Source organism: Paramormyrops kingsleyae, chromosome 7 (genome assembly GCF_048594095.1).
Source record: "Paramormyrops kingsleyae isolate MSU_618 chromosome 7, PKINGS_0.4, whole genome shotgun sequence".
Taxonomy (NCBI): Eukaryota; Metazoa; Chordata; class Actinopteri; order Osteoglossiformes; family Mormyridae; genus Paramormyrops; species Paramormyrops kingsleyae.
In genome coordinates this window covers 26,778,179-26,803,294 of record NC_132803.1, presented here as the reverse complement: position 1 = coordinate 26,803,294, position 25,116 = coordinate 26,778,179, and the positions used below count along the sequence as shown (strand labels likewise).

Genomic DNA, 25,116 nt, shown 5'->3' with positions numbered 1-25,116 from the left:
TATTTACAGAACAGTGCAGAATGGGAGCTGAAATCATATCTGTGAAAATAAATTGTGGGTTTTATGTAGCAGGGTTATTGTCTGGCTCAGCATTTCATTTACATATGAAAAATCCAAACATTGCTACTTTATTGTTGTTTTTTATATATATATTACGCTCCGTATTTACATTCCAACACATTTGTTTGTTTTAAGATGACCGGTATTTGTAATATTCACGTTACATATTGGGATCCTTATAGTTAATCAGTTTACTCTATTAACATGATTAATCCCTCACTGTCAGTTCTGAGGACACTGGGCAGTAACACTGTGAGGTTACTCCATCACTACTGTCAGCTCTGTAAACAGTGTGTATCTGATGCAACGTTTTCCTTGTTTTCTCTGTTTACAGGTCATTTTAATACAATAATTATAATTACTGTTGTGGGAGTATTATTGATCGTGTTAATTGGAGCTGTTGTGATTATCATCTTCATGAAAAGGTAATGTGTTGTCTTTAAAGACTTGTATCACTACATTCCTTTCTTTTAAATTAAAAATTTAAACTGCTAAGTATTTAATTTGTCTCTGTTACAGGATAAATTCACTCAATGTGGACAAAACCAAAGAAGGAACCAAGAAAGTATGACCTTGTTTCTGATTATCTTTTGGTTACATGATGCGTCAGGTTTTATAGAAGAATTTTAATCTTTTGAAATTACAGAGAGAAGACAAGGACCTGTGCAGTGATTCAGAAACACAGGCTGAGTCAGCTATTTATGCCAATTTCATGGCAAGTCTAATCTGTACTGCTTTCATCAAAATGTATATCTATGTAAATTTGGTTTTGTGCTTTATTCTTTTCTGTTTTCCATCTTAGGACTCTTCTAGGGAGAAGAGTGGGACCAGCAGCAGATATTCTGAGGAATCCTGTGAGCTCCCAGACTATGGAAATGTAAATATTCAAGAACGAGTTTATGGAAATGTAAATTTTGAATTAACCGAGTATGACAATGTAAATATCAAAGAAATGGCAGAATAACAGAGCTGGTGGAAGAGAAACAACTCGGGTCAAAAACACATTAAATAAATGTACACATCTCGCCAATGTGGGGAAGCAATAAAAAAGGCGAACAGAATGTTGGGTTATATCTCTAGATGTGTGGAGTTTAAGTCAAGGGAGGTGATGTTACACTTATATAATTCCTTGGTAAGACCCCACCTAGAATACTGTGTGCAGGTTTGGTCACCATACCTCAAGAAGGACATTGCTGCCTTAGAAAAGGTGCAACGAAGAGCTACGAGAATGATTCCTGGTCTTAGAGGAATGTCTTACGAGGAGAGGTTAGCGGAACTGAATCTGTTCAGCCTTGAGCAAAGGAGACTAAGGGGGGATATGATTCAGGTCTATAAGATTCTAACGGGTCTGGATGCTGTTCAGCCAAATGACTATTTCAATATTAGTCTAAATACTAGAACTCGTGGCCATAAGTGGAAATTAGCGGGAGAACATTTTAAAACAAATTTGAGGAAGCACTTCTTTACACAGCGTGTAGTCAGAGTATGGAATAGTCTTCCTGCTATTGTAGTGGAAGCTAAAACCATGGGTTCCTTTAAATCAGAGCTAGATAAGATTTTAACAACTCTGAGCTATTAGCTAAGTTCTCCCCAAACAAGCTTGATGGGCCGAATGGCCTCCTCTCGTTTGTAAATTTCTTATGTTCTTATGTTCTTATGTACATACCTGTTACATAAATGTACATTGGTGTTACACTTTTTGTATCTGTGGCTACATTTTCTCTTGCCACACTGATAATTCTTGCCATAAAGAATGTAAGCTTTATTTCAAACATGTAACTGAAAGAAACATAAAAACTGAATAAAGCTTTTGTTTTGTTTATATTATCAAGCTTACATGTATTTCACTTAAAATGTATAACTAGGCTCCAGCCCCCTCAAGGCCCCTGACTAAGATAAGCTGTTAGTGGATGGATGGATGGATGGATGGATGGATGGAATGAATGTGTATAGGCTTTAGACCACTGTGAGACCCTGTTCAGCATAAGCGGTACAGAAGTAGGCAACAGACAAGGAAATCCCTGGACAGGATGCCAGTTCATCACAGGGCAAACACACAGACACTATGGACATCTTAAATTCTCCAATTCCAATAGCTGCATGTTTTTGGACTGTGCAAAGACACCAGAGAACCCTGAAAGAACCCACAGAAACACAGGGAGCTCTGTGCACCCAGTATCTGGATCTCTCCCAGCGACAGAAAACCTTCAGGTTAGACCATGATGTCAACCAGTTTGTCAGCATGGGTACTGATTGTGTCCAGTTCTCATCAGCTACCCTTTGGTCCCCTGAAACCTCTGTCAATACGCCACAGGCTCTGCTCCCACATAGAACAGAATAGAATACCTTTTACTGTCATTGCACCCTTGTGTACAATGAAATTCATTCCACACATACAGACCCCCCCCCCCCACACACACACACATATGTCCTGCCGGTACAACAAAATGTATGATAATAGAATAAACCACCTATAAAACCACTGATTTTGCAGTACATAAAATATTATGAAACATTTCCCAGGAATTACATTTTTTGGCGTATTCCCATCATCTAAAAGAAAAAAAAAACAATTAAAATGCTGTTTTGCAGCATTCAATTCAACGATGGGTCTGGAATAAAAACCGTGCTTGAACCTGGAAGTGCGGGTCTTTAAGGCCCTGTAGAGTCTTCCAGAAGGAAGCAGAGAGGAGTGGTGATGGCAGGGATAGGTCAGATCCCCCAGAATGTTATTGGCTCTCTGGAGGTATCGTTCTCCTCTTGAGTGGGCAAAGGAGAGGTAAGGAGCATGCACTGAATACAGCACATTGCCACACCCACCAACTCAGGGATGAGAACCTGAGTGCAGCCAGAGAAACCTCAGCACCAAGTTTTTTCCAGTGGCTGAAGTGCCAATCCTGCCACCAACCCCCAAATTTTCCCTGTAAGTAGATTACCTGCTTGTTGGGCTGGATGTAGATTAACCTCATACTCAGGACAAAGCAATTGCTCAAGGGGTCAAGATCACTCCTGGTATTCACAGGATTCAAACCAGCAACCTTCAGATACCTGGCACGGATCCCTAGCCTCAGAGCCACCACTCCAGTGTGGCCAGTGGAAGTCCAGTTATTTTCTGGGCTGTATTTATGATTCGCTGTAGGGCTCCTATCTACCGCTGAGCAGTTGGCATATCATGCTGTATGTCAGTACACTCTCTATAGAGCAGAGATAGAAGGACACGGGCAGCTCCTCAGACCGGTTTATGTTATTAAGTGTCTTTAGAAAGTAAAGCCGATACCCTGATGTCTGCGCCTTTGTCTCCGTTCCGTCCTGCTCGGCATGAAAATAATATTATTATAATTAAATGTATTAATGGTTTATGATTAATATTAAAATAAGAAATCTTTATTTTTAAATGTATTTTATTATATAATAATAATTATGTTACTGTCTATCATTGTCTAAATGTATTTTTACTGTCTAAATATGTATTCAGTTAGTGTAAACATGCATGGTGCTATCATAACGAATGTGAGGCTGAGACTGAAGCCTTACCCTTTGTTTCAGCTGAGAGAAGTGCAGCGTGACTCATTTCCCCGCGCGTACAAGTTATCATAGGTCGGCGTTCATGGTTTGACTTCTGAGATTCAGATTGAGCTCTAGGTATTTTTTTTCGAACTGGTTGGTCCGACTTATAAGAAATTCGAGTTACAATGAGTTCGAGAACTGAGGTATCACTGTATTTAAATGCCTGCCTTTGTTAATTTCTCCAGTTGGTTGTTGTGTTAGATGTTACTCTGTGTTGCTGAGTGATCGAGACCCTGCCTGCTATCTGTGTCACCTTGTTGGTTACTTTTTGATTCTTGTAGTTAGTTCTTATTTTCCCTTGTGGTCCAATGATTTTGTGCCTTTCCCAGTGTGTTCTGTTTTATGTTAATAAAATGCCGAGCTGTAATCTATAAAAAAGCATCCGTCGTGGATCTACCTTGAATCTTACCATCTCTAACACCTACAGAGCATCTATTTGCACCAATGTGCCAATATAAAAGTTCACAATGCGATTAAAATGATGTGCACCAGATACGATTTGGGAGGAACTCACGATGCATCTTTTCTAACAATTTACATTAGTAAAATCCGATTGATTCATATATATTTATTAGTATGCCTTATTGTTCAGATATATGACAAACAATTTTATATTTAGATTGATTCCCCCTCTCTAAACTGTTTCTCAGATGCTCTCTCCCATCTCCAGCTCCCCCCCCGCTGTCAGTGTCTCCTCAAGTCTCTCTGCTGTGTCTCGCGCGAGTTGGAGGCGCGTTTAGCGGGTCAGATTGTCACAGAGAAGGAAGAGCTGCACGTTCCAGCAAATTGCTGCAAATCAAATGTTTGGCAACACTTATGATTTAAGAGAGACAATTTGGCAAAACGCGTGCAATTTGCAGAATAAGCCGGACCGCTATGAAGTACACAGGCAGCACGACAAACTTAAAGCGAGGACAATGTGAGTTCGGAGACGCAAATCCGAGAGGGAGGCAGACATCAGCTAGCCCCAGCGGTACCCCTAGCAAGAAGACTGGTGAGCAACTAAGTATTGCAACTTCTTTTTTTTTGCACACTCCTTTGGCTAACAGCTCTGCTCGTTCTAAGGCAATATCCGACGTCATTGCTTTTTTATTTGTAATGATACGCAGCCGTACGGTGTTATAGAGAACGCGAGCTTCCAATACGGAATACCTCCTCCGAATGACGGAGCCGAGGCTTTAGAGACCATTTAGGAAGCTATTCATCGAGAAACAAATCCCTGTTCTGTATGACAAAGTGAGAAAAAAGATAGCTGAGTCATTGAGCAATGCCCAAAGAGCTGCAGTAACAGCTGATGGCAGGACGTCGTATGTCACAGTCACAGCACATTGCATTGGGACGACAAACCATAGTGTATTAATGAGGTTCACACAAGGAATAATCTAGCGGTTTTGTTACAGGAAACAAAAGCAACAATGCAAACCAAAATAGCAACGAGTTCATAGTGGGTGATCTGTTAATAGATGAGAAATGGATAAGGAATTAAGTGGATGGATTCTCGCTTTTCCAGAAGAGGGCGCTAGACGTACAATAATAGTAGAAGCTGAAGCAGATCCGCCTCAGAGCTCCTCTGCCGAATGCTGACAGGAGAGCCTGCTCATACAGAGCCTTTCAGGTGGGGTGGGGGATGTTTAGTCCGCACGGAGCAGGGAACAGGAGCAGAAATATTTTATTTTGTCATATGTACAGTACAAGTATTCATGGGAATTCTTCAGTTTCCACATATAGGCTACCACTCTACTCTAAGGGAACATTTCATGTGTTGACCCTTGTGGTGTCAGGCAACAGTGCTGACCAAAGTGTCACTGCCCCTCCTTCAGTGTGGGGCGCCAAGTGTCAAGCGCTCCATTTCATGCACAAAATATATATTGAGCTACAAAAGGCAATATTTAATGATGACTATATTTAATCACTCTCTTATATTTGACTATTTAATGATACAATAATTAATGATTTTTTTTTTCATTCACAAAATAAGTTTTAGTTGCCAAAAATGTATTTTGTGAACGAAACTACCTTCTTTTTATTCCTGTCTTCCCAGCCTTCTGTCCATGAAATGCAAGGTGCCGATATCAATTCTGTGCACAAAATGAAACACAAAATGATTCCTTTACATTTCTGTGTGCACAAGAAAGCAAAGTTTTTATGCTTTTATGGACAAAATGTAACTGGAGCTTGTCTTTCTGTGGACAAAATTCAGAAAGGTATCATTTGATTTCATCATTAAATATTGTTTTTTGTGGCATAAAACATATTCTGTGCATGAAAATGAGCACTTGACACTTGGCGCCTCACGTCAGAGACAGATTAACATGGTCAGAGTTGTCTGGGCTACTTGAGTCGTATTTTCCCGTAATGTTGTAGTTGTTGGGGGAAATACATTTGCTGTTAACATCGGCACATATATAAATAGTTCTGAGAAAGGGGTGTGTGGCTGTGATAAACATTGTTTTTAGCGTACAGTAGACCCCTGGGCATCAGCCTGGACAAGCCTGTGCATTGAAGTGTCCCTGTGCAGCCCTTATCAAAACATGACAGCTGAAATGTCTTAATAATATCAGCTTTGTGCTCAAATCCAGTGGATAATCTTACCATCTTACTCTCATATGAGACATAATTTAAATAATAATTTAAATGACATTTATTTATTGAATACTGTCACAAAACACCCTCCATAACTTTGGGCTTGTTTTTCTGTGAAGTCGATTACAAATATTGGTCCTTGCAGGTTGCAGTGTTTCTGGCTTGTTTCTATAGTATAGTCCTTATTTGGTCTTGCTCCCATCTCCTGTCTCTGTCCACTATGCCTGTCTAATAAAGCGAAACGGCCGAGTTTGTCCTGTTTCAGGATCCCATTCCTGCCACTTCTCTCCTTCCCCATACAAATAAAAAAAAATCAAAATCGCACGACTGATGGACTTTCTTTAGCTACAGTAGTTTATTAACAATCAGGCCCGGATCTAGACTGCTCAGATTGGGGGGCAATTTGAAATTTTGGGTGGGCAGCATTTCACACAGCGGATTATAATACAGTGCAGGAGTGCACTGGCCTGTCGCGATAAACAATAAATAAATTAATTGCACGATAATTAAAATGCGGTCGATAATTTTTCCGGTCACAATAATTTTCATTTGCATGCTTGTTTGTTTTCCTCGTGTCTCTCTCTACAAAATGGGAGTATCGGCTCTTTTTAGCAAACCGGCTCATTTGGCTCAGCTCACCAAGAAGAGCCTGTTCTTTCGGCTCCTAAACGGCTCTTTTCAGTGTTGCCAACTATTTCCAATGAAAAGTAGCTAAAGCCTGCCCGAAAAGTAGAGAAGGGTCCAGCTGCAGACGCCTGTAGAGTGGAGCTCCACCGGAAATACGTCACCTCCACAGGAAATACGTGATTTTAAGGGGCGTAAAGTGGAGCTCCACAGGAAAGACGTGACCAAACTGTGTGTTACAGCGGAATTTCAGTTGTAAAATTCTCAAAAAGTATGTTTTTGTTCATTTATGCGCTAGAGAAATTATATATATATATATATATATATATATATATATATATATACATACTAGAGGTCGACCGATGTATCGGTTTTGCCGATTAATCGGCACCGATAGTTGATTCCCGGAACTATCGGTTATCGGCAAAAATCCACGCCGATAGTTTTTCCGTGTTGCGTCAGAGCTGAAGCGGCTGAGAACGGTCCGTTTTCCTTATACAGTGTGAGAGCCAACATATACACTCACCTAAAGGATTATTAGGAACACCTGTTCAATTTCTCATTAATGCAATTATCTAATCAACCAATCACATGGCAGTTGCTTCAATGCATTTAGGGGTGTGGTCCTGGTCAAGACAATCTCCTGAACTCCAAACTGAATGTCAGAATGGGAAAGATAGGTGATTTAAGCAATTTTGAGCGTGGCATGGTTGTTGGTGCTAGATGGGCCGGTCTGAGTATTTCACAATCTGCTCAGTTACTGGGATTTTCACGCACAACCATTTCTAGGGTTTACAAAGAATGGTCTGCAAAGAGAAAAACATCCAGTATGCGGCAGTCCTGTGGGCGAAAATGCCTTGTTGATGCTAGAGGTCAGAGGAGAATGGGCCGACTGATTCAAGCTGATAGAAGAGCAACTTTGACTGAAATAACCACTCGTTACAACCGAGGTATGCAGCAAAGCATTTGTGAAGCCACAACACGCACAACCTTGAGGCGGATGGGCTACAACAGCAGAAGACCCCACCGGGTACCACTCATCTCCACTACAAATAGGAAAAAGAGGCTACAATTTGCACGAGCTCACCAAAATTGGACAGTTGAAGACTGGAAAAATGTTGCCTGGTCTGATGAGTCTCGATTTCTGTTGAGACATTCAAATGGTAGAGTCAGAATTTGGCGTAAACAGAATGAGAACATGGATCCATCATGCCTTGTTACCACTGTGCAGGCTGGTGGTGGTGGTGTAATGGTGTGGGGGATGTTTTCTTGGCACACTTTAGGCCCCTTAGTGCCAATTGGGCATCGTTTAAATGCCACGGCCTACCTGAGCATTGTTTCTGACCATGTCCATCCCTTTATGACCACCATGTACCCATCCTCTGATGGCTACTTCCAGCAGGATAATGCACCATGTCACAAAGCTCGAATCATTTCAAATTCGTTTCTTGAACATGACAATGAGTTCACTGTACTAAAATGGCCCCCACAGTCACCAGATCTCAACCCAATAGAGCATCTTTGGGATGTGGTGGAACGGGAGCTTCGTGCGCTGGATGTGCATCCCACAAATCTCCATCAACTGCAAGATGCTATCCTATCAATATGGGCCAACATTTCTAAAGAATGCTTTCAGCACCTTGTTGAATCAATGCCACGTAGAATTAAGGCAGTTCTGACGGCGAAGGGGGTCAAACACCGTATTAGTATGGTGTTCCTAATAATCCTTTAGGTGAGTGTATATCTATGGCAAGAGCCGCCTCTATAGGCGAAAATCGCTGTAAAGCACATGCTTTTGTTTTGACACGTGATACTGTTAGTTGCAAAGTCGCAAGCTGCCTGGAGAGAGTGCGGTGCACGGACAACGCTGACACTTCAAATGCACGTTTAAAACACAGACAGCGAAAAGGTATGTATACAGTACACTACAGTACATGTTTTCATCTCAATATAAAGTAATTCTTTTGTTGATTAGATTCTGCATTGGAGTAAGAACAGCAGTATGTTTGTCGACAAGGCTGAGAGGACGCTAACATTAGCAGTACATCAAGCGGTTAAAATAATGTGGCAAAAATACACGCAAGTCCGACCCAAATGTTTAATGTCATGATTGTTACCATCAGGAATGCATTCGATTTCAGTTCTTTTTATCTTCAGGCACAGGGTGCGATTTGCCGGGGGGATGGGGGGATCCGACTGGAGCGCTTCGAAACAGTTAATCTTTTTGCGACGCAGTGTTTTACTGATTCGGAGTTTCAAAAAGCTCTGTTGATACTTTGCTCACCTTCTCTATATAATATATTTGTTGTTTGAAATGAAATCATTACTATTATAGGCCTAACTTACGATGTTTTTATTAAATTTGTTATCACGTAATACAGCTCCCTTCGTATTAAATCCATTTCATGACGTGACACTCATTATCTGGTTCTTGCCTTAAAAGACGGGTATATAATGAGCGTTGTTAACAGATTACACAAACAGTTTGGTCAACCTCTGCCTATGGAGAGAGAAAAAAGTTTTCAAAATAGAAGCAAATATAGTGGGAGACTACACATATAATATACATTTATATAATTAATATATATAATTATAATATTATATAATAATTATTATTATAATTAATTTTCTGTGTAACTTTTTTTAAATTTATTTGTAGTGTTACTTTTTCTTTCAGTTTGAAAGCATGTCTTTAATTTACCTCAATATTTATTAATATATTCATATTTATTTCATATAGCACATTTTCATGATTCAGTACTGTTTTTTTGTTTGGTTTTTGTAATAAAGTTTAGTACTATTTTACATGTAGTGTACTTGTGTTTTAATTTAGTTTTTTTTTTTTTTTTATCCAGTATCCATTTTAAAAACTATCGGTTAATTAATCGGTTATCGGCAAGTACGGACCAACCTAGCTATCGGTATCGGTAAAATTCAATATCGGTCGACCTCTAATACATACATACATACACATATATATATACATACATACATACACACATATATATATATATATCTGGTCTGATCTAGTTTGTGGAATATATATATATTGGTCATAAGATGAGCAGTTATAAATATAGCCTACCATACATACGCAATTGCTATTATGTTACTCTCCATACACATTACTAATATATATATTGGTCTTGCCTTAACTGTTATAAACATATACTATATACGATTGCTGGAACAGCGCAAATGCGTACGTATTTTATGTGCATTTGCGCTGATATAAGAAATCATTGTGCATTTTAACCTGTATATGCTAATTCGTACTTCATTTGCGGTATATAGGTTGAAATGCACGGTATTTTCTTGTCATATCAGCGCAAATGCACATAAAATACGTACGCATTTACACTGTCACAGCAATCGATTGCCGCACGTATCGCTTTTAAAGGTGAATGCGTACTTGCGTACCAGTTATATGCAGCCCTGTATGTGTTGTATAAATGATGATCAACATGTAACAATTATATTCAATCAACTGCTAAATTTATTTAGACAGCAACAACAAACAGAATGAAATAATAAAAAAAATCAATCAACACACTCATGTGCCAGTAATTTAATCTTTCTCATAACAGACAGCATTAACGCGGAGGCCTCACTGGTCAACACAGGCCTGTAAAAATAATTCCATGTCCTCTTGGATCTGAAAACCAAAGAGGAATGGCTCCTTGGATTCTATCTTGTCTCCATCCAGCACTTCCCTTAGGGCCTCCTGGCAGTGCTCTTCCGTCATGGTCACATATTTCGGAAAGGTTATTTGCCCACAGAATAGAGCCTCATTCCCCTCAATCCACTCCATAGCAACGTGTAGATCAGAGATGATTGCTGGCTTCTGTCAGAAGCATAGAAAGAAACGTTATTATATGTATATTATTATAACACTTTTTCAGAAATAAAACAATTTACTGTTAAAAGTAAGGTTTAATGTGTACACTGACCAGACTGAGTTCCACAGACTTGCGCTTTCTTAGTCTGAATACAGGTGCATGTTCACCTTTCAGCACAGCCTCTGATTCCTTTGTCCAGTGTGCAAAAACCTTCCCATAACTTATAATGGAGAAATACTGATATTGTTAATTTACAATCAGAAGTTCATAAATCAATGTTCCTGCTAATGTAATGACAAATGTAATCTCAAAAAAATACAATACACAGTGTGAGGATTACTGCACCTACGGCTTCCAACTGAATACACTTAACTGTTAGATGTTTTGCAGCATGCCCGAAGAACCGCGAACAAAAAAAAAAGTTTTTAAAGTAAACGTTAAATGTTTTCATGGAAAGCCTGTTCTATATGACAACAAATGCTAAAACAGCTCGTCAAGCAATATAACGTTAGACTCAAATATTGTGTGCACACGAGATTGTTTTAATGTTTGTCTCTTCGCTTAATTTACTTCAGATTCGCAGACTTGCTCCAGACTCTCTCTTTTCGCTAACAGAGTGGTAGTTTCCGGTAGAGGTCACGTGTTTCCTGTGGAGCTCCACTTTACGTCCGTAAAGATTAGATCCACTTTACGCCCCTTAAAATCACGTATTTCCTGTGGAGGTGACGTATTTCCGGTGGAGCTCCACTCTACAGACGTCTGCAGCTGGACACTCTTGGAAAAGTAGCTAAATGTTGCCAGATGACGTCACGCACTAATTTGCATATCAGTGACATCATCACGTAGTATCTGACAAGCGTAAGCCCGTCATGTCTCTACACTCTGAGGCGCCATGTATTATATTATATTAAAACATTACATCCAGATGCACAATAAATAGGTTCTTATTAACATATTACTTTGCGTGATGACGTCATTGCGTAATCGCAACTCAAAACTACATCTTTATGTAGTATACAAAATAATTAATGTTTTCTCAAATTGACTGGCCATCTCAGCAAAAACATTATTTGAAATATGTCCATTTAGATTTGTATGAAAAATATAGTTGACTATTTGTAAAAGTAATATAAACACTTTTTGATAAGAATTTTTTATTTTTAAATATAACACTGACAATGAACAGTTACATTCTTTTAAACAATCACAGCTTGTGTACTTACTCTTTTTAACTTGTGAAATTAACACATCTGTGAAAGTGACAACAATTATAGCACTATTGGAATTTATTGCTTGCTGCCCCTGGTAGGGTCTCCCAAGGCAAAAAGGTCCCAGGGGAGGGGCCAGACAAAGAGCAATCCAAAAGAACCCTATGAAAAAGTATAAAAACAAAGTCCCGTTTCCCTCGCCCAGACTAGGGTCACCGGGGCCCCACCCTGGAGCCAGGCCTGGGGGAGGGGCCCGTTGGCGAGCACCTGGTGGCCCATGGGGCCCGGCCGGGCATAGCCCGAAAGAGGCACGCGGGACTGTCCCCAGGTGGGCCCACCACCCGCAGGGGGAATGTCAGGGGTTCGGTGCATTGTGGATCGTGTGGCGGCCAAGGGAGGCCCTGGCGGTCCGATCCCCAGCTGACAAAACTGGCTTTCGGGACATGGAATGTCACCTCTTTGGTGGAGAAGGAGCCTGAGCTTGTGCATGAGGTTGAGAGGTATCGACTAGATATAGTCGGGCTCACCTCAACACATAGCTTGGGTTCTGGAACCAATCTCCTTTTACTCTGGAGTTGCGGCGGGTAAGCGACGCCGGGCTGGGGTGGGGCTATTGGTGGCCCCACAGCTCGGTGCATTAACAACGGAGTTTACCCCGGTGAACGAGAGGGCTGTTTCCCTGCGCCTTCGGGTCGGGGATAGGTCTCTGACTGTCATCTGCGCTTATGTGCCGAATGTCAGTTCAGAGTACCCGGCCTTCTTGGATTCCCTTAGTGGTATGCTATTTGGCGTGCCGCGGGGGGATTCCATCGTTTTGCTGGGGGACTTCAGCGCTCACGTGGGCAATGACAGTGTGACCTGGAAGGGGGTGATTGGGAGGAACGGCCTCCCTGATCTGAATCCGAGTGATGTTCTGTTATTGGACTTCTGTGCAATGCATGGTTTGTCCATAACGAACACCATGTTCGAGCATAAGGGTGTCCATAAGTGGACATGGTACGAACATGCCCGGGGCTACAGGTCGATGATCGATTTCATAATCGTATCATCTGATCTGCGGCCTTCCGTCTTGGACACTCGGGTAAAGAGAGGGGCAGAGCTGTCAACTGATCACCACCTGGTGATGAGTTGGCACAGGTGGCGGGGGAGGAAGCCGGTCAGACCTGGTAGGCCCAAGCGCATAGTGAGGGTCTGCTGGGAACGTCTGGCAGAGGCTCCTGTTCGCTGGAGCTTTAACTCGTGCCTCCGGCAGAATTCCAACTGCATGCCGGGGGAGGTTGGGAACATTGAGTCTGAATGGACATTGTTCCGGACCTCCATTGTGGAGGCGGCCGTACGGAGCTGTGGCTGCAGGGTGGTCGGTGCCAGTCGTGGCGGTAACCCCCGTACCCGATGGTGGACACCAGAGGTGAGGGGGGCCGTGAAGCTGAAGAAGGAGGCTTACCGGGAATTATTAGCCCGGGCATCTCTGGAGGCAGCTGACGGGTACCGGCGGGCCTCAAAAAGGTTCTGGCAAACCATCCGGAGTATCAGGAGGGGGAAGCAGCTCCTGGTTCCTACTATTTATAGTGGGGGGGGGGTGCTGTTGACCTCACCTGGGAATACTTTGAGGACCTCCTCAACATACATCTACGCACACTGCCTTTGAGACATCTGAGGGCACGGAGCCCGAGGGTGCTGGGGGGGGCTTGCCCATCACTGGGGCTGAGGTGGCCAGGGTGGTTAAGGAGCTCCGTAGTGGCCGGGCCCCGGGGGTGGACGAGATCCGCCCGGAGTACCTGAAGGCTCTGGATGTTGTGGGGCTGTCGTGACTGACACGCCTTCTCAACAGTGCGTGGAGGTCAGGGACGGTGCCGCTGGATTGGCAGACCGGGGTGGTGGTCCCCTTATTTAAGAAAGGGGACCGGAGGGTGTGTTCCAACGACAGGGGGATCACACTTCTCAGCCTCCCTGGGAAAGTCTATTCCGGGGTACTGGAGAGGAGGGTGAGATCAATAGTCGAATCTCGGATTCAGGAGGAACAATGCGGTTTTTGTCCTGGCCGTGGAACACTGGACCAGCTTTATACCCTTGCAAGGGTACTGGAGGGGGCCTGGGAGTTTGCCTATCCAGTCTACATGTGTTTTGTGGATTTGGAAAAGGCTTACGACCGGGTTCCCCGAGGTGCTCTGTGGGGGGTGCTTCGGGAGTATGGGGTCCGAGGTCCGCTGTTGTGGGCGATTCGGTCCCTGTACGAATGGAGCAGAAGCTTGGTCCGCATTGCCGGTAATAAGTCGGACGTGTTCCCAGTGCGGGTTGGGCTCCGCCAGGGCTGCCCTTTGTCATTGGTCCTGTTTATAATATTTATGGACAGGATTTCTAGGTGCAGCCAGGGTGTTGAGGGTGTCCAGTTTGGTGGCCTCAGGATTGCCTCGCTGCTTTTTGCAGACGATGTCGTCCTGTTGGCTTCATCTGCTGGGGATCTCCAGCATGCACTGGGGCGGTTCGCAGCCGAGGTTAACCAGATTGTCCAAAAGCTTGACAGGATCTGTATGTTCACCCTCAAATGACTTCACTGCAACTTGTACGTCAGACAGGATTGATTTTAAGAATGTGAGTTACACATAGTTGCTCTTGTCCATGTACATGGCATGGAGCACATCTGCCATGTAGCAATGCTCACTGCTCTTGGTAAACTCAAAGTGGAGTTTAGGTTCTTCCCATTGGTCCAATATACGAGTTACTGCAGGCTCAATCGATAGCCAACGTGTGGCACACACTTTGGTGATCTGCAGGGGTTTCTGACCACAATTAATGGTGGCATTCACTGCTTTGTATGCCTCTCGTCGTTTTGGGGAAATCGAAAACCAGTTGTATGTTTCCCTGATTAAGTATTCAACACATCTTGGGATGGTTTCTTTGGATGCTGCACTGACAGCCAATTGTAAAGAATGGCACACACAGCGAATGAGTATCAAATTGGGCAAAGAACATTCCTCTTTTAAAATCTTGTGGACTCCATTGTGCACCCCAGTCATCACAGAGGCATTATCAGTGCCAATACCCTGAAGATTCTCTTTTTTAAGATTACACTTTTCGAGAAACTCAACTATTGCCTTCGCTATTGATTTGGCATCACCTGCCTCCAATTCAACCAGCCCAAGAAATGTGGACACAAGTGTTCTTTTTTTAGCACTAAAATACCGAATCACCACACCCAGGTATTTTGAGACACTGACATCAGTCGACTCATCCAAAAGCAGACTGAACTTCTCATCCCCCACATCTGATGTTATCATTTTCAGAAAATAAGGAGCCAATCCTCCCTTAATCATTTCTGTGCATTTGGTGCGATGCATGTGGAAGTTTGTTGCTGCCACAGAATCTGAAAAGGCAGCTTTGCAAGCCATACCTAAATGGTCACATGCTAGCAGTGAACAATGTTCCGCAATGGCCATTGCCATAGTAGCTTCTGCACTTTTGCAGTTATCCACTTTCCTAACTAGCTGTGGTAATGTAGACTGCTTTGCAGGGTTATATGGTTTTGATTTATTTATATGCTTTGCTGTAGCACAATGTTTTCTAATGTCATACATTTTTGCATGCATATCTGATTTGCAGTATGCACAGTATGCTCGGCAGTCATCCCCAGGTACTGGCTTCAGCCATCCTTTAAATTCAGGTACAGACTCCCACTCTTTTCTGTATTTCTGGCTGTACAATTTTGATTGAGACATGTTCAGTTCAAAATTAATGAGCAGCTACAGTAACTAAATTTTAACTGTGGTTACTCTTAATTAATTCACTTAAAAATGTGAAATGTGTGCTACTGCTGTTGTACTCAGGTAACAAATTTTGCTATACAGCTGTGCCTGGCTATTTAGACCTTATGTAGTCCCACCCCCACACTCTACTGAGTGAAGCCTGCAGCCACTGTTCTTGTGAGTCACTTTTTAAAAATTGCTAAAAGTAGCCAAATGAATGTTAAAAATTGCTAAATTTGTTGCTAGGTGCTTTTTGAAAAAAAAAAGTTGCTAGGGTAGTATGAAAAGTTGCTAAAGTTGCTAAAGTTAGCAACACTGGCTCTTTTTTTAAAAAAAAACCCGCCCCTCTCTTCATTTAACCTGATGCTGATTAGCGTGACCTGGATTGAGCTTGTTAAAAATAACCCCACTGGTTGCGTGTCTGCTGCTGTGCGTTTCCGACACGGCAGCCACAGGTAATCGCCGCCAATAAAGTCAATGCATCAGTTTACACCAGATCCGCTGCGTTGCGTCTCCGCTACGTCTCTGTTCCGTCACATGTCCTGCAGTCCGTCGAGATGCGCATCAAGTCTATTTTTGACGGATACAGATCAAGAACGCAACACAGAGCGCATGCGCCAACTCCCCTTCACATCATGGACGACAAAAAGTTAATTTTGGAGGTGGAGAAACACGGAATTGTGTACGGCCGCAGACATCCTTTTTACAAGGATAATAATAGAAAGGAGAAGGCGTGAAACTGCAGAAGTTTTGGGATTTGACGGTAAGTTGAATCTTCCAATTAACTATGTAAATACTTGATTTTTAATGAAAGTAACCTGTACTGTGAAGTACTTGTAAACTCCTAATAAAGTGTTCAGTAACCTATATGGGAGTGACACATTATTTTATCCATAGAAACATAGATAAATGTTATGTTAAATGTTATTCTCCCGTGGTCATGTGATCTCGCAAACCAGCGGCGCGCCGGATCGGATACGGACCACAAACGCGTCCAGTGTGAATTGGTGGACGGCCTCGGACAGAATGCGAATGCAGCGCAGTCGCACCGCAGCGGATACGCATCCAGGGGTAAGACGCCGTCTCGTGGGCGGGCTTTTTCGGAAGACAAGGTGTTCCGGCCACTGTCGTCCTTAATGTTTAGGCAGCTCAAAAACCCGGACAATTCTATAAACATTAATAAAACGGCTCTTGAACAGGAGCCGGCTCCCATCATTCACTAAAAAGAGTTGGCTCAAAGAGTCGTCTCATTTGCGAACGACACATCACTAGTAATGAGGCATGAACCCTTGTGTCAGTGGGCTCTTTGCACGTCAGCTTCCGCGTTCATGGAAATGCGGCTTAATCATTTCTGGTCTGTGAAAAATGGCATTGGTTTATATGGCGTAAAATTAGTGCCAAAACTTGCGCACATAAAAACCGCGCGCGTATGCACTCGCGAGCAGAAAATCCATGCTCTTTATGCGCTCGTGTCTGCACAGCACTCGCTCGCTCGACAGGATGAATTTTGACACTTTGGAGGTGGGAACAGTGGCTAATATCTCCGCTCCTTTGATTGTTTTTTTAAAATATTGACTATGATTGGCTATTTGCTTTGGTAGAAGATGAAGATAACTTGTCACTGACCGCGGTTAAGTTAGCTTCATATGGATTTTCATATTATTTTTGTCTGTAATAGTTATTATATTGCATCTACTTAAAGTGCAATGGAGCAACAACTAAGGGTTAATAGCTCTAAAACAAAATGGGACAGCCATGTCCTATGGAGTGTGTTTTCATCAGTGGACTCTGGGGGATAATAAGCACACCCCTTGGATTTTCAAGATCCGTGTGAAGAAACACGTAATCAAACAATTCAACTGCTGTATATTTGCTTTGTCCCACGGTGCACTGCCTAAATCACACTTTACAACTTATGGATTAATTTGTGTTATCAATTAACTGTCAATATGGATGAAGCCCACAAGCCCGCGTAGATAGGGTCCAGCGAACGCGAGCGCATAGAGAGGATGGGTTTTCAGCTCGCTAGCGCACACGCGCACGTGGTTTGACTTTTGGCACTAATTTAACGCCGAGCGAGCGAGTGCTGTGCAAACGCAAGCGCGTAGAGAGCATTTATTTTCTGCTCGCGAGCGCATACGCTCGTGGTTTTTATGCGCACTAATTTTATGGCACTAATTTAACGCCATACACACGTCAAGTTACTCGCAGTTACCCCGATAAGCCAGTAACCCTGCTTCGTAGTACAGGCCACAGTACTAGCAAAGATCCTTATTCAACACAACATTACAGCAAACTACAGCAACAAAAGATGCATTTTAACAAGAAGGAGCTTTAATAAGAATAAGGTAACATTCCTCCTCCATTTTCACAGGCAACTACAAAAGCTCCACAGAAGAATATCTGATGGGCCGAATGAAATAAACGTGATTGGCATTCAGATGGTGCAGGGTGGGCAGAGCAGAAATTTGGGTGGGCATTGCCCACCCCCGCCCACTTCTAGATCCAGTTTAAGTATCTTGGGGTCTTGTTTATGAGTGAGGAAAGAAGGGAGTGGGAGATTGGTAGACAGATCGGTGCAGCGTTGGCAGTAATGCTGTACTACTCTGTCGAGGTGAAGAGGGAGCTGACCTGGAAGGCGAAGCTCTCGATTAACCAGTCAGTCAACGTTCCCGCCCTCACCTGTGGTCATGAGCTCTGGGTAGTGACCAAAAGAATGAGATCATGGACACAAGCAGCAGAAATGAGTTTCCTCCTTAGGGTGTCTGGGCTCAGGCTTAGCGACAGGGTGAAGAGCTCAGACATTCAGGAGGGGCTCAAAGTAGAACTGCTGCTCCTCCGCATTGTAAGGAGCCAATTGAGGTGGTTCGGGTATCTATCTCAGATGCCTCCTGGACGGCTCCCTGGGGAGGTGTTTTGGGCATATCCAACTGGGAGGAGACCCCGGGGCAGACTCAGGACACACTGGAGATGTTATATCTCTTGGCTGGCCTGGGAACGCCTTGGTATTCCCCCAGTGGAGCTGGAGGAGGTGGCTGGTGAGATGGAGGTCTGGGCATCCCTGCTTAGACTGCTGGCTCTGCGACCTGATCCCAGATAAGCAGCAGAGGATGGATGGATAGATGGGTGGATGGATGTCTATTACTGACAATAAAGTTGAATCTAATGTACTGTAATCTAATCCAGTTTAAACTCAGTCTGTGTTGTATCTCTGTGTAGCAGTTTTCCTGGTTCATCCCTCTGTCACTGCGGTTTTTATGTTGTTCTGTAGCAAAAGACAAGCAGAGAGTTTAAATGGTGTTGATTTTAGCAGCAAATGCAGTTCAAGTATACACTCACCTAAAGGATTATTTGGAACACCTGTTCAATTTCTCATTAATGCAATTATCTAATCAACCAATCACATGGCAGTTGCTTCAATGCATTTAGGGGTGTGGTCCTGGTCAAGACAATCTCCTGAACTCCAAACTGAATGTCAGAATGGGAAAGAAAGGTGATTTAAGCAATTTTGAGCGTGGCATGGTTGTTGGTGCCAGACGGGCCGGTCTGAGTATTTCACAATCTGCTCAGTTACTGGGATTTTCATGCACAGCCATTTCTAGGGTTTACTGTACAAAGAATGGTGTGCAAAGGGAAAAACATCCAGTATGCGGCAGTCCTGTGGGCGAAAATGCCTTGTTGATGCTAGAGGTCAGACGAGAATGGGCCGACTGATTCAAGCTGATAGAAGAGCAACTTTGACTGAAATAACCACTCGTTACAACCGAGGTATGCAGCAAAGCATTTGTGAAGCCACAACACGCACAACCTTGAGGCGGATGGGCTACAGCAGCAGAAGACCCCACCGGGTACCACTCATCTCCACTACATATAGGAAAAAGAGGCTACTATTTGCAGGAGCTCACCAAAATTGGACAGTTGAAGACTGGAAAAATGTTGCCTGGTCTGATGAGTCTCGATTTCTGTTGAGACATTCAAATGGTAGAGTCAGAATTTGGCGTAAACAGAATGAGAACATGGATCCATCATGCCTTGTTACCACTGTGCAGGCTGGTGGTGGTGGTGTAATGGTGTGGGGGATGTTTTCTTGGCACACTTTAGGCCCCTTAGTGCCAATTGGGCATCGTTTAAATGCCACGGCCTACCTGAGCATTGTTTCTGACCATGTCCATCCCTTTATGACCACCATGTACCCATCCTCTGATGGCTACTTCCAGCAGGATAATGCACCATGTCACAAAGCTCGATTCATTTCAAATTCGTTTCTTGAACATGACAATGAGTTCACTGTACTAAAATGGCCCCCACAGTCACCAGATCTCAACCCAATAGAGCATCTTTGGGATGTGGTGGAACGGGAGCTTCGTGCCCTGGATGTGCATCCCACAAATCTCCATCAACTGCAAGATGCTATCCTATCAATATGGGCCAATATTTCTAAAGAATGCTTTCAGCACCTTGTTGAATCAATGCCACGTAGAATTAAGGAAGTTCTGAAGGCGAAAGGGGGTCAAACACCGTATTAGTATGGTGTTCCTAATAATCCTTTAGGTGAATGTAGTTCAAGTTAAAAAAAAAAGAGGAAATAGTTCTTGTTGGTCTGTAGAGTGAAACAGGAAATAAGCAGGCGTCATATCTAACACGTATATAAATAGTTCTGGGGGGGGGGGGATTGACTCTTACATGTTAGTTCTACAGTCCCTGAACAGACAGTGTGTCAGAAAGAAGAGCAGCAGAGATGGGACTTCAGTACGCTCTGAATTTCTGGATACTAGCTGTTGTCTTTTTACCAGGTAAGAAAAGCAACAGCTCAGCATGTGACGGCATCTTTTGTTTGGATTAAATTTGTTAAAGTTCTCCTCAGTTCTCCTCCTAATTAAAATCTAATCCGTGTTATTCCAGTAGGATTAAGGGATTTAGCCTTAAAACGTTTATCTTTAAATGTGCATTTTTATAAGTTAAAAAAGGAAACTTTGCAACTTGCAGAAAATTCACATATGTTTGCGTCAGCATTGCCTTTAACCCTTTAAATGTAATGCTTACTTTTATGTAATGTTGCCTTTTTTGATATTTTTTCCAGGGGTCCTGGGTAGCGGATATGGTGTAGAGTATTCAATAAATCCACTCTGTGCCATCAGAGGATCCACTGTGGTCATTCCCTGTTCATATAAATATCCAGATTCATTAAGAGTAGAGACAGTCATGTGGTGTCAGGATGATGAGTACTGTGATAAAATGCTATACGTCTCTCACAGCAGTAATACAAACATTAGTGCTGAATACAGAGACCAGGCAGAATATTTAGGGAACAAAGAGAAGAACTGCACATTACAGATAAAGAACATTACACACAAATATGCTGGTGTGTATACATTTAGGTTCACGACCAATGTAGAAACGGGAAAATGGAGTGGAAAACCTGGGACAACTCTTAGAGTTGATGGTAAGTCTTGGTAAAAACTTTATTTTTTTTAGCCAATGCTGCAATGAAACAACAAATGAATAACATGTTTATTTAGAAAAAAAACTAGGGACTAAAGTTATCTTGAAGGTTAGTAGCTCAGTCCTTGTGGGAGGAATTTCCATATTATGGGAGATATTTTCTGCAAAAACAAAAATGATAATGATAACATGAAGATGCAATCTCTACTTTGCCAATTAGTCTTTGTGAAAGATCCTGCAAAAAATGAAAAATAAAATGAAATAACACCATTTGCATTAATCAATAATTTGTGAAAAATTAAAAACGATTTTTGTCTTTTCCAGTTTGACTTTTCTACTTTGTTTTTTCATTTTCCAATTCGCTTTTCCATAGTAGAGATTGTATTTTTATTTTATCTTTATCATTATTCTAATTTTCTTGTTTGCAGGAAATCCATCACATAAACCTCCCATAAATCCATGCATTTTTTAAAGTTAAATTTTAAAGTTAAGACTTTACCAAAACAAAGATGAATAAACCATCGCTTCATGTTCTCTGTGGATTATAGATGGTGCATGGACTGTGCATTACTCAGAGAGAAACCTGTGTGCAGTGAGAGGATCGACTGTGCTCATTCAGTGTGAATATGGATATCCAGAGCCACACAAAGTGAACTCCAGGATGTGGAGTCATAATGATGTGGACTGTACTGGAAACCCATATGTCTATCACAGTAATACTAGAAACATTAATGCTGAGTACACAGGCAGAGCAGAATTCTTGGGGAACAATGTGAGGAACTGTACACTGCAGATAAAGAACATTAGAGAGACGGATGCTGGAGAGTATAGATTCAGATTTACAACAAATGGGTGTGAGAAGTGTGGTGGACCTGGAGTGACTCTTCAAGTTGATGGTGAGTTTTTTTTTTGGGTTTCAGTTACTGATCAGACATATTTCATAAATGTTTACATTGTTTTATAGAAACGTAACTCATTACTGAATATGAATTACTGCTGGTGATGCTGTGCATAATGTTTCTTAATAAACTTGAGAATATCAACCAGAAAGCAGATTACAGCACTGAGATGCTGAGTACATGATCAGGCATAATAAGTTATTATTATTATTATTATTATTTTAATGCGTCACTTATTTTTAGGATTTCACTTTTTGTCCAAACCATTTCTACTCGTGATAAATATTACTGCTGAAATGTGAAATAGCTTCTTATATTATGTACTGTATACTTTTAGAACTAAAGGTGGTGATGACCTCATCCACAGTAAATGGAACAATAAGGGAAGGAGACACTGTGAACCTGACATGTGGCACAAACAGCTGCTCTCTCAGCCAATCAGAATTCAGCTGGTTTAAGGACAACCAGACGCTCCCAGAAACACAGTCCACACTTCACTTCAGTCCCATATCCTATCATCACACAGGAAAATATTCATGTGCTTTAAATGAGAGAAAGGTAGCTGTATCTAACGAAGTGAATATTATTGTTGAAAGTAAGTTTATAAACTTTAATAAAGGAATTATTCTTTTAAACTTTTACATTGGCTATAAAAAGTATGTATATATCATTTTATATTAGAGGAATTAAGTATTGACACAACAGTGCAGAACAGCAGCTGAAATTATATGTGTGAAAATTAACTGTAGGCTTTATGAAGCAGGATTATTGTTGTGTGACTCAGCATTTCATTTACATATGAGAATTACAAACATTGCTGCTTCGTTTTTGTTTCTCCATTTTATGCTCCTTGTTTGCATTCCAACATATTTGTTTTAAGATGACCAGTATTTGTAATATTCATGTTACATATTGGGATCCTTATAGTTAATCAGTTTATCTTATTAACATGATTAATCCCTCACTGTCAGTTCTGAGGACACCGGGCAGTAACACTGTAAGGTTACTCCATCACTACTGTCAGCTCTGTAAACAGTGTGTATCTGATGCAACGCTTTCCTTGTTTTCTCTGTTTACAGGTAATTTTAATAAAATTATTATATTCACTGTTGTGGGAATATTATTGATTGTGTTAATTGGAGCTGTTGTGATTTTTATCTTCATGAAAAGGTAATGTATTGTCTTTAAAGACCTGTGTCACTACATTCCTTTCTTTTAAATTTGAAATTAAACTGTGCTGCTAAGCATTTAATGTGTCTCTGTTACAGGATAAATTCACTCAGTGTGGACAAAACCAAAGAAGGAACCAACAAAGTATGATCTTGTTTCTGATTATTTCTTGGTCACATGATGCAACAGGTTTTATAGACAAATTTTTATCATTTGAATTCACAGAGAGAAACACAGGCTGAGTCAGCTATTTATGGCAATTTCATGGCATGTATAAACTGTACTGCTTTCTGCAAAATGTATATCTATGTAAATTTGGTTTTGTGCTTTATTCATTTCTGTTTTCCACCTTAGGACTCTTCTAAGGAGAAGAGTGGAACCAGCAACAGATATTCTGAGGAATCCTGTGAGCTCCCAGACTATGGAAATGTAAATATTCAAGAACGAGTTTATGGAAATGTAAATTTTGAATTAACCGAGTATGAAAATGTAAATATCAAAGAAATGGCAGAATAACAGAGCTGGTGGAAGAGAAACAACTCGGGTCAAAAACACATTAAATAAATGTACAGATGTTACATAGCTGTTACATAAATGTACACTGGTGTTACACTTTTAGTATCTGTGGCTACATTTTCTTGACACACACACTTGACACACAAGATAATTCTTGCCATAAAGAGTGTAAGCTTTATTTCAAACATGTAATTGAAAGAACCATAAAAACTGAATAAAGCTTTTCTTTTGTTTATATTATCAAGCTTATATGTATTTCATATAAAATGTATAACTAGGCTCCACCCCCCCATGCCCCTGACTAAAATAGAGGATGGATGGATGGATGGATGGATGGATGGATGGATGGATGGATGGATGGATGGATGGAAGGAAGTAATGTGTGAGACTCTGTCCACAGTCCACTGATAATTTGTACAGAAGGTGGCAAAACAAGAAAAACCCAGGTCCCCATCTGAAATCATTCTTAATACTGTTGTGTCATCTGCAGATTTGATGAATGTGTTTGAAGGGATGCAATTATACAGATGAAGGGAGTAGAGGAGAGGATACAGCCTCTTTCAAAGCACGTTGCAATAAACGTGTGTAAGTGCCACTGGTCTGTAATCATGCCGACAGCTGATGTTAGTCTGGGCACTGGTATGATTGTGGCTAATTTCAGACAAGCAGAAAATGAAGAGCAATATTACATGGAACAATAAGATTCTCAACATGCGACTAACGCTCCAGAATGAGTATCAATCTGTAAGGACCTATGCTAATTTCATACAGCATGCTCATCGCTCCATTTTCATTTTTCCAGATTGAACAATTTGGGATTTGGTATGCAAAAACTAAAATGCAACATAACACTGCAATTTGTACTTGCTCTGACAAGCATTAGGAAAATAAAACAGCAATGACTTATTTTTGGGTGTCTTGGGTGGTGTGACAATAGGTGAAAGACCTACAAGGAAGAAATTGAATAAATATTCTCTCCCAGAAGAGGGCGCCAGACACAAGTCTGTAGAGTGTATGTAGTATCACTCGAATGGGTTCTCTGATTAATTGAGCTCTTGCAGATCATCTGACACTGTCAGCTATCTCAGCTCCTGTAGAGTTGTCCCCATGGAGTGAGGAAGCATGTGGAAGGAGCAACAGGTAAGACAAACAATCACGTTTATAATTCCAGGTTATATATTGGGAATTATTATAGATTGCAATCAAACTGCATTTTATGAATAATTATTGCAGAAATCCAGGTGATTCTCATGGGTTCACAAAACTTTCCTTACAATTGTATTTAAGTATGCGTTTTGCAATTTTGACGTCTTTAAATGGTTTTTTTCAATATTACCCATTTCTTCTGCCTTTGAAATCTTCGTTGTTCCACGGCTGTATATCGCTCTGACATCATATTTGGCATTTCCCTAAACTGACCGTTTCACAGGACACACCGGGAGTGAGGTAGGAGGTGCCCTTGATG

The 25,116-nt window shown here is 41.6% G+C and overlaps 2 protein-coding genes and 1 long non-coding RNA gene across 8 annotated transcripts in view; 2 read left to right on the top strand and 1 right to left on the bottom strand.

Annotated features, from left to right (window-relative positions):
• LOC140592132 (sialoadhesin-like) overlaps positions 1-1,887 on the top strand; it is a 252,455-nt gene extending 250,568 nt beyond the window's left edge. For both annotated transcript variants that reach the window (XM_072714660.1, XM_072714661.1), the window contains 4 exons: positions 395-485; positions 580-625; positions 707-775; positions 863-1,887. In XM_072714660.1, coding sequence (XP_072570761.1) covers positions 395-485; positions 580-625; positions 707-775; positions 863-1,024 — 368 coding nt within the window. In that variant the 3' untranslated portion in view covers positions 1,025-1,887. The remainder of the gene's footprint in view (positions 1-394; positions 486-579; positions 626-706; positions 776-862) is intronic.
• Positions 1,888-4,340: 2,453 nt separating this feature from the next.
• LOC111857319 (sialoadhesin-like) lies at positions 4,341-23,891 on the top strand. 5 transcript variants are annotated; one of them, XM_072714651.1, is made up of 11 exons: positions 4,341-4,621; positions 15,482-15,542; positions 16,214-16,387; positions 16,584-16,695; positions 17,999-20,417; positions 20,705-21,067; positions 21,615-21,962; positions 22,303-22,560; positions 23,045-23,135; positions 23,234-23,279; positions 23,490-23,891. In XM_072714651.1, the coding sequence occupies exons 5-11, from the start codon at positions 20,363-20,365 to the stop codon at positions 23,649-23,651; spliced, it is 1,323 nt and encodes a 440-aa protein (XP_072570752.1). In that variant the 5' UTR covers positions 4,341-4,621; positions 15,482-15,542; positions 16,214-16,387; positions 16,584-16,695; positions 17,999-20,362; the 3' UTR covers positions 23,652-23,891. The 5 variants fall into 5 exon arrangements, with proteins under 5 accessions (XP_072570752.1, XP_072570753.1, XP_072570755.1 ...); XM_072714652.1 differs by having other exon boundaries at positions 15,482-16,387; positions 20,323-20,417; XM_072714654.1 differs by having other exon boundaries at positions 15,482-16,387; positions 20,315-20,417.
• On the bottom strand, positions 10,176-11,354 carry LOC140592028 (uncharacterized). Its single transcript, XR_011992253.1, has 3 exons — positions 11,244-11,354; positions 10,785-10,893; positions 10,176-10,678 (listed from the first exon to the last, which is right to left on the bottom strand). It is a non-coding gene; the product is annotated as an uncharacterized lncRNA (long non-coding RNA).
• Positions 23,892-25,116: the final 1,225 nt, after the last annotated feature.

Excerpts from the sequence above, each read along its gene's own strand:
- LOC111857319 (XM_072714653.1), top strand. The coding sequence starts at position 20,363 with ATGGGACTTCAGTACGCTCTGAATTTCTGGATACTAGCTGTTGTCTTT. Across the intron at positions 21,068-21,614 it reads GACAACTCTTAGAGTTGATG|ATGGTGCATGGACTGTGCAT; the intron begins GTAAGTCTTGGT and ends TGTGGATTATAG. Across the intron at positions 22,561-23,044 it reads AGTGAATATTATTGTTGAAA|GTAATTTTAATAAAATTATT; the intron begins GTAAGTTTATAA and ends CTCTGTTTACAG.